The sequence below is a fragment of the Indicator indicator genome, chromosome 10, assembly GCF_027791375.1.
Source record: "Indicator indicator isolate 239-I01 chromosome 10, UM_Iind_1.1, whole genome shotgun sequence".
NCBI classification, from domain to species: domain Eukaryota; kingdom Metazoa; phylum Chordata; class Aves; order Piciformes; family Indicatoridae; genus Indicator; species Indicator indicator.
Genome location: NC_072019.1, coordinates 27,643,720 through 27,663,931, shown reverse-complemented (window position 1 = coordinate 27,663,931; position 20,212 = coordinate 27,643,720). Strand labels below are relative to the sequence as shown.

Sequence of the window (20,212 nt, the reverse complement as noted above, 5' to 3'; positions counted from 1 at the left end):
GAGCTCAAAACTTCAGTCCACCTCTAACAGAAGACAGAGACACAGAGTTTTCCAAAAGGATTAAGGCCCTTAAGGCTGTTTTGAGCTTGTTTGCCAAAACTTTTGTACATCCAGTCCAGCAGAGCAGTAAAATTAAAGATTTTTTTTTCCCTTTCCTCAGGAAGGGTTGTCTGTCTGTCTTGTTTATATAAAAACTGACACAGTTCTAGGAAACTCTCCAACTCAAAATAGTTGTAATTCAAAGGGATTTTTGAGTTTCATGGTGCAAGAATGGTATCAGAGGCAATATTAGGGCACATGAACGAAGATTACACCACTGATTTAATAATCAGGTTTGGATTTTGCAGATAATGTGTTTTCTTCACACTCCACTTCTCCTGCTCTATCCAAAAGACAAAATTAAGCCAACTACCTGAAACAAAACTAGGCCAAAACCATGGAAACAAAGGAGTGCTCTAGTCACCAAGGATGCTACCTTCAGAAAGCAATATTCCCTTTATGACCCAAGATTTGATTCTCCCTTCATAAGCAAGACTTTTTCTCTCCAAGGTGAATTAAATTCCATCCCTGTATTTTTACCTACTGCTTGTAGATAGAAAAAAAAATGTGCAGAATCATATAAAAATCAAAGATTGAATGGAGACTCCAAGAAGTCTACCATAACACCTCTGGAGATGACCTCAAGAATCCTACCTCTGACTCAAAGAAGGGTTAAACTCATAGAATCACAGAATGGTTTGGGTTGCAAGGAACCTGAAAGATCATCTAGTTCCAAATTCCCTGCCATGGGCAGGGACACCTCCCACTAGCCCAGGATGCTCAAGGCCTCATCCTGGCCTTGAGCTTCCACAGCCTCCCTGGCAACCTGTTCCAGTGTCTCACCACCCTCACTGTAAAGAATTTCTTCCTCATCTTCAGTCTAAATCTCCCCACTTCCAGCTTCAATCTATTCCCCTCATCCTACAAGCCCTTGTAAAAAGTCCCTTCTCAGCTTTCTTGTAGCCTCCTTCAGGTACTGTAAGGTCTCCCTAGAACCTTCTCTTCAAACTCAGACGAAATTGTCCAGGGTCCTGTCCAGCTGATACCTGAAGTTCTCCAAGGACAGAGATTCTACAGCCTCTAAGGGCCAATGCTCCAGGTCTCACTCTCACTGTGGATGGGGTTTTTCCCTGATTTCCTTGTAATTTCTAGATAAGAGCGAGTAGAAGAATAATTTTCCTAATCAGTACAAGCAAAGTCATCTGCTTCAGGAGAAATGGCTTCCAAACTGCATCCACAGGTTTTACAACTGCTGAAGGACATTGTAGAGAGAATCCATGCTACATGCTCAGGCATTAGGGGCATGGTTTAGTGGTGGATTTGGCAGTGATGGGTTAACAGCTGGACTCAGCGATCTTCAAGGTCTTGCTCAACCTGAGTGATTCTGAGATTCCATCTATAGTCTCCTTTCTGCACAGGTACTAAGCATTTCTGGAGTTCCTGTTGGGAGAAAGCCCAGCTTACAGAAACTTTGTTGTAATAGTATCTCCAGAACAATACTTGCCAAACCTAAAGAGTGCATGGAAAGCTCTACATACCTGTAGTATCTTAACCGCAAGGAACTCCCCAGGAGCAGTGTGTTTGGGTTTACAGACCATCTGCAGATCATTTGAGTTAAGTACCCATCCGTCTGACAGGTGATGTTGATATTCACATCTAATTAAACACACCAAAAGCTCATTAAGAAAGAGAGAATTGTTTATACAAGCAGCATACATTACAGAATCCTAGCATGGTGGGAGTTGGAAGGGACCTCTGGACATCATCCAGTTCATCCCCCCTGCTTAAAGCAGGAGCACTCACAGCAGTTTGCCCGGGATCACGATGGCCAGCCTGGGTCTGGAATCTCTCCACAGAAGGAGACTCCACAACCTCTCTGGGCAGTCTACTCCAGGGCTCCAGCACCCTCACAACAAAAGTTTCTCCTCCTGTTCAGATGGAACCTCCTGGGTTCCAGTTTGTGCCCAGTGCCCCTTGTCCTGTCAATGGGCACCACTGAGAAGAGTCTGGCCCCATCCTCTTGCCCCCATCCTTTAGCTCTTCATGAGCATTGATCAGATCCCCTCTCAGGCTGCTCTTCTACAGGCTCAAGATCCCCAGGTCTCTCAGCCTTTCCTCCTCAGAGATGCTTTGGGCCCCTCAGCACCTTTGAAGCCTCCTCTGGACTCTCTCCAGCACTTCCCTGTCTCTCTTGAACTGTGGACCCCAGAACTGGACTCAGTACTCCAGACTTGGCCTCACTAGGGCAGAGTAGAGGGGGCATAGTTGCTGGACACCACTGAAGAGTCTGGCCCCCTCAATAAATCTGTAGTGTCAAATAGAAACATTCACAGAATCATAGAATGCTAGGGAGTGGAAGGGATCTCTGAAGATCTTTGGATCCAACTCCCCAGCCCAAGCAGGATCACCTAGGGCAAGTGACACAGGAACTCATCCATATTCTGACCTTACTATTAACTATTTAGCAGGTCAAGGGAGGCGTCACCCCCCCTGACTCTACTCTGCCCTGGTGAGGCTGCATCTGGAATATTGTGTCCAGTTCTGTACCCCTCAGTTCAAGAAGGACCTCAGGGAACTGCTTGAAAGAGTCCAGTGACAGCCACAGAGATGATGAAGGCAATTGAACCTCTCTGTTGTGAGGAAAGGCTGAGGAGCTGGGGCTCTTTAGCTTGGAGAAGAGGAGAGTGAGGGGTGAGCTATTTCATATTTATAAAGATGTGAAGGGCAGTGTGGGGAGGATGCAGCCAGACTCTGCTCAGTGATGTCCAATGATAGGACAAGGGGCAATAGGTGCAAGCTGGAGCAGAGGAGGTTCCACATGAACATAAGGCAAAACTTCTTCACTGTGAGGGAGATAGAGCACCTGAACAGGCTGCCCAGGGAGGTTGTGGAGTCTCCATCTCTGGAGACAATCAAAACCCACCTGGGTGTGTTCCTGTGTGATCTGCCCTAGGTGATCCTGCTCTGACAGGGGGTTTGGGCTGGATGATCTTTCGAGGTCCCTTCCAACCCCCAACATTCTGTGAAAATGCACCAAAATGAAAATTGAAAAGCATGTGGGCTCTTACCTACTACATAAAGCTCAGCATATGTCTGGTGGCATTCTCTGCTGTGGTGACAACAGTACAAGGCATTATAGAAGAAACTCCCTCTAGGTTTGGTGGCTTTCAAGTTGAAAAGAGTCACTTTGCTTACATGAGCATTCACCAGCCTGTATTGACTTGCTGGGATTTCTTCTGCCAAGTTCAGCCACCACACAATCTCCTTGGACTCCACAGGCTTGGTTTGGTTCTTATAGATGCAATGAAAGGAAACATTGGAACCGACGCTGGTCAGCAGCTTAGGAGGGAAGTAGAGGACTTCAGCTGCACAGAAAGGGGAAATAAAAAAAAGGGGGGAAAAAAATCCTTTGAAATTAGCATTTGAACTAAAAAGCATAAAAGCACCACAACAGAAAAGTATAATCATGCAGAGACTCATAGAGTGGCTTAAGTTTGAAGGGACTTCAGAAATCATCTACTCCAACCCCCCCTGCCACGGGCAGGGATGCCTCTCAACTGGACTTGGTTGCTCAAGGCCTCATCTAATATAGCTTTGAACAACCCCAGGGAGGAGGCATCCAGAACCTCTCTGGGCAACCTGTTCCAGAGTCTCACCACCCTCTTACTGAAGAGCTTGTTCCCAAGAGCCAGTCTAAACCTAGTCTCCCTCATCTTCAAACCATTCCCCCTTGTCCTGTCACTGGATACCATTACGAAAAGTCCCTCTCCAGCCTTTCTGCAGGATCCCTTCAGGTATCGGAAGGCAGCTATAAGGTCCTCCTGGAGTCTTCTCTTCTCTGGGGTGAACAATGCCAGCTCCCTCAGCCTATCCTCATAGCAGAGGTGCTCCAGCCTTTGGATCATCCTAGTGGCCCTCTCTGGACTCACTCCAATAGTTTTATGTCCTTCCTATGATGGGGACACCAGAAGTGGACACAGCGTTCGTGGGGTCTAAATTTCCTGCTTCTTAATTACTATTCATAACTACAGAGGAGAAGGGGGGAAATGAGCCTTTGATTGTCTCTCTCCATAAGTGCTGTTTGTAAATTCAAATCAAAATAATCACAATTATTATTGTTTAAATCAGAATTATTATGGTTTTCATATCCCCCAGGGAAACAAACAAACAAAAAACCAAACAAAAAAATGAGCAGAAAAATCAACACCAACGAGGAGAAAAAGCTCTCTGTGTGCTTTCAGTACAGTGAAAGCAGCACACAGCAGCACAGGGGAAAGAGGGAACCTGAAAGGGGCCTAAAAGAAAGTGATAGAATGAGGGGAAATGGATTGAAGCCAGAAGATGGGAGATTTAGACTGGAGATTAGGAAGAAATTCTTTGCAGTGAGGGTGGTGAGACACTGGAAAAGGTTTTCCAGGGAGGTTATGGATGCCCCCTCCCTGGAGGTGTTCAAGGCCAGGCTGGACAGCCTTGATCAACCTGCTCTTGTAGGAGGGGTCCCTGCCCATGGCAGGGGGGGTGGAACTATATGATCTTTCAGGTCCCTTTCCAACCCAAACCATTCTATGAATTTTAAGCCTTCTTTGAGTCAGAGGTAGAATTCTTGAGGTCTCATCAAGTGGTCTTGATGAGTCTCAAAGCCTCCGTTCAATCTCCTTTTTTTTGTTTTGTTTTTGCATTTGTATTTCTATTTACAGACAGTAGATAAAAGCACAGGAATGGAATTTAATTTACCCCAGAGAGAAAAGGTCTATGCTTATAAAGGGAGAATCAAATCTATGAATCCCATAGGCTGCTGTAAATTAAATCTTGGGGAACCAGAACACTTCTGCTTTTCACTCAGCCCACATTCTGCAGGCAGCAGATTAGCTCATTTCAGTACTGCAACAAGTACCTACAATCTATAGAGGGGAGGCTTCTGTAACTCTTCCCACAAACACATACACCACAAATGTTAGTGTTATGAAATGGTCCTCAGGTGGAAGTGAAAGAAGATCCCAATCAGAAAAGCAATGTTTGGGTTTGGAAAATCAAAATCCAACTCTTTCAGCCCTGCGAGGTTGCTGAAATCATGCTGGGCGAAGCTTTACTGTAAGACTGGGACACAGATTTGGAGAGAATTGCTAATCACAAGTTGGGCAGAGAGGACTGAGAAAGAAGAAATGAAATAAAATAGAACAATCAGGCTTTCCGGTACTTACTAATCCTGCTCCTGGCAAACTCAGCAGGAGATTGATGTCTCAAAACCTCATTTTTAGAATCTCAGCAGTGGAGTTAATGCCAAATTATAGCAGTGATACAGTAAATAATTCAGCTAGGCATAAAGGCACTGAATTTGCACAGCATGTAAACATGCATAAGCTCAGCCCAAATCACCCAGGCACTTAGGGGAGCTACAGGTGTTATCCACTTGCTGAAAAGGGACAGTTGGCCAAAGATCAGCCCAAAGCCAACCAGAAAATTCTTAAAAGGTCAGCTTTGCTTTCCAGAGCTGAGATTTTTCCAAAATACAGCCCTTCTCAGACAGAACAACAGGCTTACAATGTTCACAGAACTCCAGAATCCCAACATGGTGGGATTGGAAAGGACATCTGGGGAACATCCAGTCCAAACCCCCTGCTAGAGCAGGGGCACCCACAGCAGCTTGCCTGGCATCCCAATGGCTAGCTGGGTGTGGAAGCTCTCCAGACAAGGAGACTCCACAACCTCTCTGAGCAGCCTTCTCCAGGGCTCCAGCACCTCCAGCACCAAAGAATCTTCTCCTCCTGTTCAGGTGGAACCTCTTGGGTTCCAGTCTGTGCCCACTGCCACTTGTCCTGTCACTGGGCAGCACAGAAAAGAGTCTGGCCCCATCCTCTCGCCCCCCACCTTTTAGCTCTTGCTGAGCATTGATCCAATCCCCTCTCAGGCTGCTTTTCTCCAGGTTCAACAGCCCCAGGTCTCTCAGCCTTTCCTCCTCACAGAGATGCTTCAGATCTCTCAGCACCTTTAAAGCCTCTTCTGAACTCTCTCCAGTATTTCCCTGTCTCTCCTGAACTGGAGAGCCCAGAACTGGATGGACCCAGGACTCCAGACTTGGCCTCACTAGGGCAAAGCAGAAGGGCAGGAGAACCTCCTTCTCTCCTTCAACCTGCTGGCCACAATCTTCTTCATACACCCTAGGACACCATTGGCCTTCTTGGCCATGAGGGCACATTGCTGGCTCATGGGGAAGTTGTTGTCCACCAGCAGTCCCAGGTCCTTCTCCACAGAGCTGCATTCCAGCAGATTCCCCTCCCCCCCCCCCCCCCCCCCACCTGTACTGGTACAGGGAGTTATTCCTCTCCAGGAGCAGAACCCTGCACTTGCCCTGGTTGAACTTCATGAGGTTCTCCTCTCCCCAACTCTCCAGGCCTGTCCAGGTCAAAGACTGTCACTGTCAAAGTCTCTCCTGTTAAATAAAACCTGCCTGCTTTCAGCAGTTACTCTTCTGGTTTGGCTGTGCCTCTGTGAATACAAAGCAGTGCTCCTGCAGCAGCTGCTTCCCTGCTCCCAGCAGTGCTGCATGCTCTGTTGCTCTTCCATCAGCTCAACCTAACATCAGCCATTGGCAGAACATGCCAGTTGGAGCTTCCTGCAGGGAGAAATTCATCTCTCCTTGCTGCCATCAGGTTTGTCACAAGAAGATTATTTTGCTGAAGAGATGTAAATTTGATGCAATTATGTTTTGTATTAATCACGTTGTAGGGCCATGAAAACGATCAGGGGATTGGAGCAACTCTGCTACAAAGACAGGCTGAGGGAGCTGGGGTGTTCAGCCCAGAGAGGAGGAGGCTCTGGGGAGACTTAACAGCAGCCTTCCAGTACCTGAAGGGGAACTACAAGAAGAATGGAGAGAGACTGTTTACAAAGGCCTGCAGTGATAGGACAAGGAGTAATAGCTTCAAACTGGAGAAGAGCAGATTTAGATTGGATATTAGGAACAGGTTCTTTACTATGAGGGTGGTGGAACACTGGAACAGGTTGCCCAGAGAGGTGGTTGAGGCCCCATCCCTGGAAATATTCAAGGTGAAGCTTGACAGGGCTCTGGGCAGCCTGATTTAGTTGAGGATGCCCCTGCTTAATGCAGAGATGCAGGACTAGACCTTCAGAGGTCCCTTCCAACCCAAACCATTAATCATAGAATCCTAGAATCAGTCAGGGTTGGAAGGGACCACAAGGATCATCCAGTTCCAACCCCCCTGCCATGGGCAGGGACACCTCACACTACAGCAGGCTGGCCAGAGCCTCATCCAGCCTGGCTGCAAACACCTCCAGGGATGGGGCCTCAACCACCTCCCTGCACAACCCATTCCAGGCTCTCACCACTCTCATGGTGAAGAACTTCTTCCTTATGTCCAGTCTGAATCTCCCCACTTCCAGCTTTATTCCATTCCCCCTAGTCCTGTCACTACCTGATAGCCTAAAAATTCTATGATATAACCCAGCAGTTTCTGCTGCTTTTACATCCACATTTTGCAATATGCTTTCTAAAAAGATCAGTATGTGACCCCCAGAATTCTCAAAGCTAGGTGGTAGTTCCTCTCTAAAAGTCTCCCAGTCAAGGCAAACAAACCATTTCTCCACAGTCTAGTTACAGTAACCCCTCCCAGCAAGAACATCACAGAATGGTTTGAGTTGGAAAGGACCTTAAAGATCATCTAGTTCTGACACCCCTGCCATGGGCAGGGACACCTTCCACCAGACCAGGTTTCTCAAAGCTTCATCCAGTCTGGCCTTGAACACCTCCAGGGAGGAGGCAACATTACCCTTGGCTGTTTGAGTCCACAGCAAAGACTGGCCAACTGCTGCATTGGTGCACTTGGCACTTGCTCAACCAGCACCCAAGCCTTACTGGGAGGGCGTTAGCTGGTGAAGACAGCCCAGAACTTCCCCTTTAGGATACAAAATGAAGCTATGGTGGCCCCACAAGGATGTTAAAGAAGCAGGTTGGGATGTGCTGGAGGTATCAGCTGTCGGCAGATGTCCTGCATTTATTAAAACAAGAAGCATGGCTATGCAAACCAATATTCATGGGCACTGTGGTTACATTGAAGAGTGGTCTGAACTTCGAGCTACAACCACACATCCACACTGAATCAGGAGGACTCAGGTCCTTTCCCACATGGCCAACACTTGTGTTTATTAATCACCCTCATTTCCTACCACCATCAGCAGCATTCAAGCTGCCATATAAACTTTTATGCTCAAACCAAGCCACAGTTGTATTCATAAGTGATTTGCACCATATGCTTCTCTCCAAGGTGTTTCTGCTGACCCTCCTTTTCCAACTGTTCAGATTCTAGAAGGTCTATCCCTCTGGATTTGGTGTGACAGCAGATGTAGCAAGCAAGAAGACAGAAAAATCATAGAATCACAGCATGGTTTGGGTTGCAGTGGACCTTAAACATTATCTAGATCATTCTATGATCTAGTTCCAATCCCTCTGCAATAGCCAGGGACACCTCCTACTGGACCAGGTTGCTCAAGGCTCCATCTAGAACTTTGTTCTTGAGCAAATTAAACTGGAATTCTGCAAACCCCTCTCACTGCCTGTAAGCAGCTGCAGGTGACCTACCTCCCAAGCTGAGGTTATAGGATGTGCTCCACTCACTCCAGAACCCTGGACCGTGACGATTCCTGCTCCGCACTTGAACCAAGTATGAGGAATCAAGTAGCAGGTTGTCTACAACCAGGGAAGTTTCTAGAGCAGCTTGAACCATCTGTTGGGTCATCAGAAGTCCAATATTGTGGTATAATGAAAGAGGAAAAAAGAAAGAGAGAGAGAACCAAAGCGAATGATCTGGAGAGTGGTGTTTAGGTAGCAAGTTGGGTAGAAAAAGCTTTTTTTTCTTTAAATTTTCTGTAAATATCAACGTGGTCAAGGTTGTGGAAACTAACTTACTTCATTATGGACTACTTATTAACAGTCATATTCCACAGCCAGTTGCATAGTAACAACAACAACAAACCAATTCACTAATAAAAGCTAGAAGTATTAAATATGTCTGGATGTGTCATGGAGTTTGGGGTTTGATGAAAGAGGAGAGCTTTGCCTTTGCACATAGATGGGAGTTCCTCTGTAAGCCCCATCAAGGAGGTGGCTTTTTCACCACTGCATAGTGTAACAGAGGTCAAGTCCAGCTTTACCACACTGATGATGTTTACCAGGGTCTACTGGACACACCAGCTCAAGAGAAACCACTGTGCCACACCCAGCTCCACCAGACCAGCCATGCTGCTCAACCCACCAGAGCCACTGCCCAAGGACAAGGAGAATGCTAAGAAGCCCTGGGTTCTGGATTGGGTTGACAACATCTTAGGTCCTGGATTGGATTGGTATGAGATCCCAGGTTCTGGACTGACACAAAATCCTGGGTTCAGTCAACCCCCTGACCTGCACTGCTCCATCATAAAACCAAGCAAAAAGAGCTGACTCACCTGCCAACCATTTTGACCTGAACTTGCAGAGATCTTCACTTCATACTGAAGCAGGTATGGCAGCAGCACAGGATCAGACCAGCAGATCTTCACTTGACCTTTCTCTGTAATTTCTAGATGTAGGTTCAAGGGAGACTCAGGCTTTACTGTGGAAAAAATGACAAGTTTACCACTACCCTTACTGCCTGTGGCTGATAGTGGTGATGGATTGTTGCTGTTTCAGAGGTCTCCCTCACACCTTCTCTTTAAATCCAGTGCTTAGGAGCTGCTCTACAGGTAGTGTGTGACAGAGTAACCTTGTGTGAGGTCACTGGGAAAGTGCACCCTGGCACTGTCACAATTTAGTTATCAGGATCTGCTGTTTGACCTAAAGTTTGCCTTAAAACCACATGAATTTCTCACCTGGGGCCATGATGGACTAGATGACCTTTAAAGGTCCCTTCCAACCAAACCAGTCTGTGGTTCTATGATCCTGCTTCTGTTCCCCACTAAAAAAGCTTTAAAACAAAGGTCACACTCACCTATGTCTATGGGCTTGACTGACATCAAAGGTGACCACAGAGGTGTCACACCAACTGTCATCTCCAGCCACATGATGTAGGTGTAGTGGAGTCTCAGAGAAGGCACACAGCACTTGCACTTGTCAGACCCACTGCAGTCACACTGAGCAACCAGCACAGGCCCCTTCAGAGAGCTTGTAGAGACATCTTCCAGTGACAGCTCTGATCTACAAAGGGGAAAAAAAAAAACTATAAAGCAAACCAAATGAGTTCTATCTCTAGTCTGTCTCAATAGAGGAGGATTGACCATATGGATAAGGTTTATTTCCCAAAATAGTGATAACAAATAAACACATGAAAACATTTAAAAAGCCATTAACTATAACCAACTGATTTGACTTTGCTGCTTCTCCCTTTCCAAGTTTCCCAGTGAAGCAGCCAGGATGATTTCACGGGGTTTGCCTTAAAAACAAATGTTCTACCTGTAGTATACTCAGACTGGTTGACCAATTTCTGGTCCCTAATGGTCACCATCACTAGATACATTCACAGTACACAGAGCTAGTTTATCTTGTAGTGGCCTAATCCCAGCTCTCTGCCACCCACCCCAGAGATCATGATCTAATTAATTCCCATTCTTGAGGCACTGAAACTAAATCTAAGCAATTCAGCATTCCCCCCAGCTACTCCCACAGTCAAACATTACAAGGAAGATAATCACAGAGCACTATGGATTGGAAGGGACCTCCAGAGATCGAGTCCCAGCCCTCTGCAAAACAGGACCACTTAGGGCAGGTCACAGAGGAATGCATCCAGGTGGGTTTTGAAACTCTTCAGAGAAGGAGACTCCACAACCTCTCTGGGCAGCCTACTCTAGGGCTCCAGCACCTTCACACCAAAGGTTTTTCTCATGCTGAGATAGAATTTCCTGTGACTGTTTATGTCCCTTGCCCCTCATCCTATCACTGGGTATCACTGAAGAGAGACTGGTTGCATCCTCCCAACAGCCACCCTTCAGGTATCTGTAGACACTGATAAGTTCCCCTCACAGTCTTCTCTTCTCCAGGCTCAACAACCCCAGGTCTCTCAGCCTTTCCTCCTCCCAGAGATACTCCAGGCCCTTATCCATCCTCATAGCTTTCCACTGAACTCTCTCCAGCAGTTCCCTGTCACTCTTGAATGGAGGAGCCCAGACCTTACACAATATTCTAGATCAGGTCTTACCTAGGGCTGAGTAGAGGGGGAGAAGAACCTCCCCAAACCTGCTGGACACTTCTTAATGCACCCAAGTATACTATTGGCCTTCTTGGCCACCAGGGCACATTGCTGTCCCATGGATAGCTTACAATTACCAACAACTACTCAAGGAATTAAACCAAGTTTGGGAATAAGAGAAGGCTAAAGAACTCCACCTTGGAGGACAGATCTCATTAATCATTTTCAACACCTTAGAATACTTGAAATGAGAAGACACCTCCTTCCTCCAGAAGTCTTTACACTGTGCAGTTAATTCCAAGAGAAGGTTTGAATTATTTGTCTGCATGGAACTTTTGTCAGTGACATGGTCTGGTGACTCCTGGAAAGCAAATTATTTACTCACACATTACTACAATTGTCTTGGGCAGGCTCACAGGAAGGATTTATTAACTCACAACAGTTTGCTTTTAGTGCTTTTCAGAGTAAAATTTCTGGGACTATTTTTGACTGGATGTTCAGATTTAGCTTCAAGCTCTTTTTTTCCCCCCTCCCTTTTTTGTTTTTCTTTATTTTTATTAACACTGCTTCCTTGAGAGCTTAACACAAACAGGTTTGGATTGCATAATCCACTGCCAAAACTCCATACTCTAAGATAACAACCCCGTGGATGCCCCAGGCTTGGGGAACACTGGCTGGAAAGCTGCCCAGTAGAGAAAAGCCTGGGGGCATTGATCAACAGCAGCTGAAAATGAGCCAGTGTCTGCCCAAGTGGCGAAGAAAGCCACCAGCAACCTGGTCTGGATCAGCATTGGTGTGGGGAGCACAACTAGGGCAGGGGTTGTCTCCTTGTACTCAGCACTGGAGAGGCCACATCTCAAACACTGGGAGTAGTTTTGTCCCTTACTCCATGAAGGACATTGAGAAGCTGGAGTGGGTCCAGAGAAGGGCAAAGCTGGTGAAAGGTCTGGAGAAAAGGAGACTGAGGGGAGACCTTCTGGCTCTCTACAACTCCCTGAAAGGGGGCTGGAGCTAGGTGGGGGTTGGTCTCTTCTCCCAAAGAACAAGACATAGGGCAAGAAGAAATGGCCTCACGTTGCACCAGGGGAGGTTTAGGTTGGACATTAGAAAAAATTTCACTGAAAGGGTTTTCAAAGCCTGGATCAGGCTGCCCTGGGAGGTAGCTGAATCTCCATCCCTGGAGGTGTTGAAAAGAGGCAGAGATGTGGTGTTGAGGGACATGGCTTAGCACCAGCCTTGGCAGAGTTAGAGAATGGTTGGACTCAATGATCTCAAAGGTCTCTTCCAACCAGAAGGATACTGTGATAAACCTCAAGTTTCAAACAACTACAAGCTCCATGGTTTAATCCATGTTTCCTGAATAGCTTAATCAGATTTTCTAATGATGATTTTGATAGCTTGCAAACCAAATAAATGCCATCTTTCATGTTTTCAGTCTCCAGTGACTCTAGACAAAATATTCTCCATTTACAAATTAAATTCCGCACAAGTAGGCACAACACTGCTTCTATTTTCAGAGCAACCAGAAGTTCCCCAAGTGTTCTTCATTCTCATTTCTACTCCACAGTTACTCTCTGGGCTCCTTCAGTCACAGACACATTTCTGGTGCACTGCAGGTATCCAGTGACCCAGGCCTCCTTCAGGGACTGGATTTAACAGTGTGAACACTTCATGGCTAAACTTCTCACAGCAGGAAAGCCAAGACAAATCCTGACAGTTCAACCATCCTGGATTCCTTCCTGCTCTAGACATCTCATCCTTACCAAAGAAAAGGCTTGTTTGGAATTGTTCTGAAGTAATTTTGGCATTATTTCTGTAGAGTAGGGATTTGTTTCACTAATTCAGAGAAAGAACATGAAGTTAATGAAATAAGAACTTCTCTGTAAATAGTTTAAATAGTTTTAGAGTTGGCATGACTCATAGTAACGTGAATCCAGAGGGCACAAAACTGCATTTGGAGAAGAGCAAGATTGTCACAGAATCCCAGCATGGTAGGGGACAGAAGGAACCTCTGGACATCATCCAGTCCAACCCCCTGCTAAAGCAGGGCACCCACAGCAACTTGCCCAGCATCACAATGGCCACAAGGTTTGGAAGCTCTCCAGATGAGGAGAATCCACAACCTCTTTGGGCAGCCTGCTCCAGGGCTCCAGCACCTTCACAACAAAGAACTTTCTCCTCCTCTTCAGGTGGAACCCTCCTGGGTTTCAGTTTGTGCCCACTGCCCCTTGTCCTGTCTTTGGGCACCACTGAGAAGCATCTGGCCTCATCCTCTTGCCTTCTGCCTTTAGATATATTAATGAGCTCTTGCTGAGCATTGCTCAGATCCCCTCTCAGGCTGCTCTTTTCCAAGCTCAACAGCCCCAGGGCTCTCAGCCTTTCCTTCTCACAGAGATGCTCCAGGCCCCTCAGCATCTCTTTCTTTGTGTTAAAGCTGGTACATGTAATCAGCTGTAGAGCACATGGGAAATGGGCATAATTCACTGATGCTGTTACCACTTACAGAACAAAAGGTCAAAACCTGAGGAGGGAGCAAAGTGCTGTAAGTGAACAAAGTGCTGATGGATTCTGGGCATGAGTTCATGCACATCACCCTGATTGGGACTGAAGGGCACACACAATGTACAGACATTAATCTCCTTGACTTAGGGCCCCACTCCCCTCATCATTCACTGATCAACACACACATCATGCATACACTTTACTTCTAGGATACTATTTGAGTATTTTCAATAACATTGTGGCCTCACAGCACCTGCACTCTGCAGCTGTGAGCCCAAGAGCCCTGTGGGTTCCTATCCAGATGTGGTGTACATTGCTTAGTGCTGCAGTCGGTCAAGACTGACATTCCTGAAGTAATTGTTACCAGGACTCACAGACTCCTTTAGGACAGGAGAATTATGGAACCTTCTGCTGATGGTATCTGGCAGTCATACAGCTTTTAAAGCACTTGGAACAGTTCTGTTTGTATAGTTGTGATTCCACATCTTTCTCCTGAATTTGCTTTCAAAGACTTCACAGAATTCTCTTTTAAGTTTCCCTGCTTTCTAGTGCTGCTCACAGATTGTGTTAGTCTCACACACCCCACCGTTAGTCCATAGGAATGTGGGCTTTGCATCAAACTCTTGTCTTCGGTCTGGTCTCTCTGGAAGGCAGTTACCACCACACCACACATCTTTCTCCTATCATTCCTAATAATTATTTCAACTTTTAACCATCAAACTGATCTTACTTGCACCCAGGTAACCACCTATGTACAGGTGTAAAAAAGAAACAAACAACAGCATTCCTCCCCATGTTGTGTTGTGTGGATGGAACCTTCTAGCTCTCTACTACTCCCTGAAAGGAAGTTGGAGCCAGATGGGGTTGGTCTCTTCTCCCAAGAAACAAGTGAGAGGACTCAACTTGTGTCAGGAGAAGCTTAGGTTGGATATGAGGAAAAATTGCTTCACAGAAAGGGTTCTCAAGCATTGGAAGAGGCTGCCCAGGGAGGTGGTGGAGTCACCATTCCTGGAGGTATTTAAAAGACATGTGGATGTGGTGCTGAGGGACATGGTTTAGTGGCAGTGGTTTAGCAGTAGTGGTGAGATTGTGAGCTCTAGGCAAGGGGTTGGACTTGATCTCAAAGGTCTCTTTCAACCTCAACAGTTCTATGATTCCATGACAAGAGGAAATGGCTTCAAGTTGTAACAGGAACAATTTCTTCCCCAAAAGGGTTTTCAAGGCCTGGACCAGGTGCCCAGGGCAGTGGTGGAGTCGCTATCCTTAGAGGAATTGAAAAGCCATGGAGACATGGTGCTGAGGGACATGGTTTAGTGGTGACCTGGCAGTGCTGGGATAACATTTGAACTTAATGACCTTAAAGGCCTCTTCCAATCCAAGTCATTCTATGATTCTACCAGAAATAAGGCCACCATTGCACCTCTGCTTTTAGTATCTCTATATAGTGTTGATGCAGTGGTACCTCAGCTAGGAACTGACAGAGGAAATCTGTCTGTGATTCTAAGGACTGTCAATAATCATCTCTCAACAACACTTTTCTGAACAGGCTGCCCTGTTAGACTGCAGAACATCTAATGGTTGCCAAGTTCATGAGAGGGTAAGTCTATAACACAGGGGTTTCCAGCTGAAGGCAGCTCCATGTGTAACTGATGCACTCAACTAAGCTACAATTCCTGAGGCAAATTGCATGATTTATCCTCAAAAACATAGGAACCTAGGACAAAAATATGAGCACACCCCATACCTCACCATCAGCTGAAAGGGCAAATTATCATCAGTGCTCACAATCACACTGGGAGCATTCAACTCTGTCACTACAAAAGGATTCCTCAGGCTAAGTGATTCCAGTTCATGTAATTAACCTTCACAGAATGGTTTGGGTTGGAAGGGACCTGGAAAGATCATATAGTTCCAACCCCTCTGCCATGGGCAGGGACACCTTCCTCTGGACCAAGCTGCTCAAGCCCTGTCCAACCTGGCCTTGAACACTTCTAGAGAGGGGCATCCACAACCTCCCTGGACAACCTGTTCCAGTGTCTCACCATGCTCATTGTAAAGAATTTCTTCCTCATCTCTAGTCTAAATCTCCCCTCTTCCAGCTTCAATCCATTCTCCCTTATCCTAACACACTACATGTCTTTGTAAAAAGTCCCATCCTACCTTTCTTGTAGGCCCCTTCAGGTACTGGGGACAAAGATTAGATTAGATATATAAATAGACAGATAATCAATTCTTCCACAGGGTTTAGAACTGTGCTGGTTTGAGGCCAGACAGATCCTCTCGTGCCCCGAAAGGGACAAAAGAATGACACACACAAACAGATTGGAGAGTGATGGAGAGTTTAAATGGAAAAGCAATTGGTGAAGCTACAGAAAAAACTACAAACTACAAAGCATAGTGGAAAAGAACATCCTAAAGTATACAGAAGCCCTCACAGAATTCCCAAAGGCTTCCCAATCCTCCCTTCCTCCCACCTGAGGGTCTACCCAATCCCTCAGGGCTCTTCCTTCCCCCCCTCCCACTGCTAGGCAAGTCTCAGGCTGGCCGGGTCTGAAACGGCCCCCCCCCCCCATTCTCCTCCTGGCATTAGGCCTAGTCAGGCCTAAGAGGCCTGAGATACTCCCCCGGCATTACCCGATAAGAGAGGACATCTCCCACGGGGGCAGAGAGGGAAGAAAGAGGAAGAGAATGACTCTGCAGATGGATTGATAGGGGGCAGGATTTATGGGTAGAAATACACCGAGTCCTGTGTCCACCCCTGTTGGGTGAGCACCTGGGACACCAGAGGTGTATCTCATGCAGCAGTGGCAGGGGGCACCCAGCCTAAACTGCCACAAGAACATTCCTAGAATCACAAACAATAAACAAACAAACAATCCATCCTTTCATAAGGTTTACAGCACTCCTAGAATCACAAGCAATCACAGAATGCCAGGTTGGAAGGGACCCCAAAGATCATTTGGTCCAACCTTCCTACAATACCTCCCACTGGAAAGATCATTCACTTTTGGTAGACATTTGTCTCATTATGTTTCTCCTCCCAAAGACATGCTGCTAGAGAAGGCAAAAACCCCATCACTACCTTTGCTTGAGCCTCTTACTGCATACTGCCACAGAACTGGTTTGAAACAAACCATTTTGTAGCATAACACTGGTTTGGAGAGAACAAACCATTTTCTACTAAAATTCACTTGGTATCATTCACAAGCAGGCAAAGTGTGGACATGTAAAATAAGAGGACACTTCTTCAATGCTGAGAAAAACATCAAAAGCTGTTGAGCACCCAAGCCTTTTTAGTGTAGATTCTTCTAGGTCATTATTTTTGTACCTTGCCTGTCCTATATGTGAGAATTCTGGCTTCATCCCCAGGCTCCCAAGGAGTGACACATGCCAGGAATGCATATTTTTAAAACTGGGAATGTTGTCAAGGTATTTTGGCTCATGCAAATAGAATGTTAAGGTATCAGCAAGCCAGCAAGGAAAGCTGTCACCTCACCAAAAAAATCTGAAGAGCTCTGCTAGCTCCCCCTCCAGAACATAGGGACCCAAAGAGAAATATTAATATGAAATGAGGCAGTGAAACCAGTCCTCCAATGTCAGGGACTGCACCTTGCCTTTGCACCAGAAAGTAACTGAATCCAGAAATGCCACCAGCACTCAAGGGAGGCTGTAGGGCCTGCTCTCAAATACCACCAAATGGCGTGGGTTGGAAGGGACCTCATCTAATCCAACCCCCTGCAGTCATCAGGGACATCTGCAGCTCGAGCAGGTTGCTCAGAGGCTCAAATATCCTGACCTGCAATGATTCCAGGGATGGGGCTTCTACCACCTCTCTGGGCAACCAGGGACAGGCTCTCACCACCCTCAGTGTCAAACATTTCTTCCTTCTCTCCAGTCTGAATCTCCCTCTTCTAGTTTCAAAACATCCCCCCTTGTCCTCTCACAGCAAGCCCTGCTCAAAAGTCTGTCCCCAGCTTTCTGACTGACCCCTTTAAGTCCTGAAAGGCCACCAGAAGGTCTCCCTGGAGCTTTCTCTTCTCCAGGCTGAACACAACCTCAACTCCCTCAGCCTGGCATCAAAGCAGAGGGCTTCCATTGCTGTGGCCTCCCTCTTCTGCTACAACAGGTCCCTGTCTCTGCTGTGCTGAGGACTCCAGAGCTGGCCCAGCACTGCAGGTGGGGTCTCAGCAGAGGGGCAGAATCCCCTCCCTCCACCTGCTGCCCATGCATGCATTGTGACAATGAATTCCCTTCATAATACAATGAACCTCTTCATCCCAGCTGGGACTCAAACTGGAACCCATGAGGCTCCATCTGATCATGAGGAGAAACTCCTTTGCTGTGAGGGTGCTGGCTAAGGTAAGAAAAATGAGCATAAAATGTCATCTGCTTGCAAAACCAACTGCCACTGTGCTACAAGCTTGAGAGGCCAATGCTGATGTTTCTTTCAGAAGATGCTTTCAGATTTCTAATGCTACAAGTGCCAAATTTAACAGTCTGTACTTACACAGCATAGAAAAGATTAACCTTCAAGTCAGCTCTCAAGTACGACTTCAAAACCCACAGGCTACAAACTAAGAGGTCCAGCTTGCCTGTAATCCAACACTCCACATTCCAGCTGGAATCTGAACAGAAGGAAGGGATTAAACATTGTGAGCTGTGTTAAAAGCAACAAAACCCAGGACAGAATTCAGTCACAGAGAGAGGACAAGCAGCAGACATTCACGAAGGTGAGGCTGGACCACAAGTGTGCAGATGTTTGAGTAATCCTTGCTGAATTGGGCAGCAGTTATTAGAGAAGGAATACATTTTACCTGGCTTTGTGGACAAGGCCACAAGTGCTTGAAGAAGGAAATTAAGCTGCTGGCTGAAGGTTTTGCTGCTGTTAGCTGGTATGGCCTCGATGTGGCTGCACTGGGTATACTTTGTGGACACACAGTACTGCAGACACAACACAGCAAACTGAGTGTGGCAGCCTTTAAGAGATTTGTTCCATGGGATTGCTCTTGTAAAATGAAATTCTCCTCTTCTGAGGTCAAGGAGATTCTTGCCACTGATAGTAGTTGGCCAACAGGCCAGAGACTGTAGTGTACAGGAGAAAAACAGCCTAGGAAAAAGGAATTCAACCTAGACCATATACAGATCCTTACTAAGGCAGAAAAGATGGCATTTGCTCTCCATCTTCCCCTCTCCTGAGGGAGTTTAAAGCCCATATCCAGCAAAATATTTCAGATATTTATCCTAGTATCTAAACCCCTTTGAAGCTCTGGCCTTACCTCCTCATATGCAGTGCTACATATTTTATTTTGAATTCCCTTAGAGACAGCCAAAATTTTTTTCTCCCCTCTTTGAAACTGTGTTATACAAATTCCTTCATCTTCCACTACAGAACTTTTAGGAAGGATTTCACCCTATGATGTTGTCTGCTCTGGATAAAATAGTAATTAATACAATCCAGCCCCTGTCCTCCCAAACAACAACAAGCCCCAACCATTTCTGGAAGAAGTACTAACTAATTATGTCTTCAAATGCAAAACTTACCCATTTCCTGAAAAGCAGAGACACTTATTTTAGAAGGAATAAACCTCCTTGCCTGCATGCTTGCTCTGTACAAAGAACAATCAATACTGCTGTCACTCCAAAGGCAACACAGAAAACTTTCTTCATTCATTAGCAAGGGAAGCTTAGTTGTGGATGTTCCATGCTCTCTCCTCAAACCAGACCAGCTCTGAACAACTCCAGCAGAGAAAGGACTCAGAAACGTCTCATTCAGGAGCATAAAGGGCAATGTGAAGTTCCAGGAGGGAATCTGATGGATCATACAATGGGCAACTGCCACTGGAAGGAAGTCTGCAAATATAAAAGCAAATTGATTTCAGACAGAAAGAAAAAGTTCATCTGACTTGACAGTGAAAAGGAGTGGTTGATGTTATGCAGAAACACATCCACGGCAGAAAAATCAGACTGCTTCCAGGAGCAGTTCTCCCAGATGCAGACAAAATGAGTACAAACATCCCCCCTGAGTGGGTGTCACCAGTGACAGATGCTGTAGTGGGCACAGAGAGTGCCTGGCCCATGGGATGGAAGGACACCCTTGCCTTCTTGCACCCCAGTGTGGGGCACAGGCAGTGGCAGTGCCCTTGACATGGCCAGGAGCAGGGCCAAGGCAGAGGCTTTCTGCAGCCCAGCCCTTGGCAGTGTCTCTCCCCATCATGTTCTCCCTGCTGGCAGCAGCCCCTGGCTGTGCAAACCTGCCCTGAACTGCAGAATGTGCCTCACCGAGCAGTGATTGAGCCCAGCAGCCAGAACTCTGATCAGTCAGTTCTGTTCTAGCTCTAACCAGGACAGTCCTACATCTCATTTCTCAGATAATGGCCTGAGGTGACACAGTCACACCCAGCCACATATTCTTGTAATACTATTTTCTGGTGTTTAGCAGTTACAGTGTGACATGGAATCATAGAATTGTTTGGTTTGGAAAAGACCTCTAAGATCAT

General features: G+C 46.4%; 1 protein-coding gene across 1 annotated transcript in view; it reads right to left on the bottom strand.

Annotated features, from left to right (window-relative positions):
* The window catches only part of LEPR (leptin receptor), a 37,843-nt gene that overhangs the window by 14,514 nt on the left and 3,117 nt on the right, over positions 1-20,212 (bottom strand). Inside the window, exons 2-8 of the mRNA XM_054384562.1 lie at positions 19,257-19,565; positions 18,223-18,340; positions 10,020-10,225; positions 9,499-9,644; positions 8,636-8,780; positions 3,108-3,404; positions 1,578-1,695 (exon numbers count right to left, since the gene is read on the bottom strand). Of these exons, the coding sequence (XP_054240537.1) occupies positions 1,578-1,695; positions 3,108-3,404; positions 8,636-8,780; positions 9,499-9,644; positions 10,020-10,225; positions 18,223-18,340; positions 19,257-19,565 (1,339 nt within the window). The remainder of the gene's footprint in view (positions 1-1,577; positions 1,696-3,107; positions 3,405-8,635; positions 8,781-9,498; positions 9,645-10,019; positions 10,226-18,222; positions 18,341-19,256; positions 19,566-20,212) is intronic.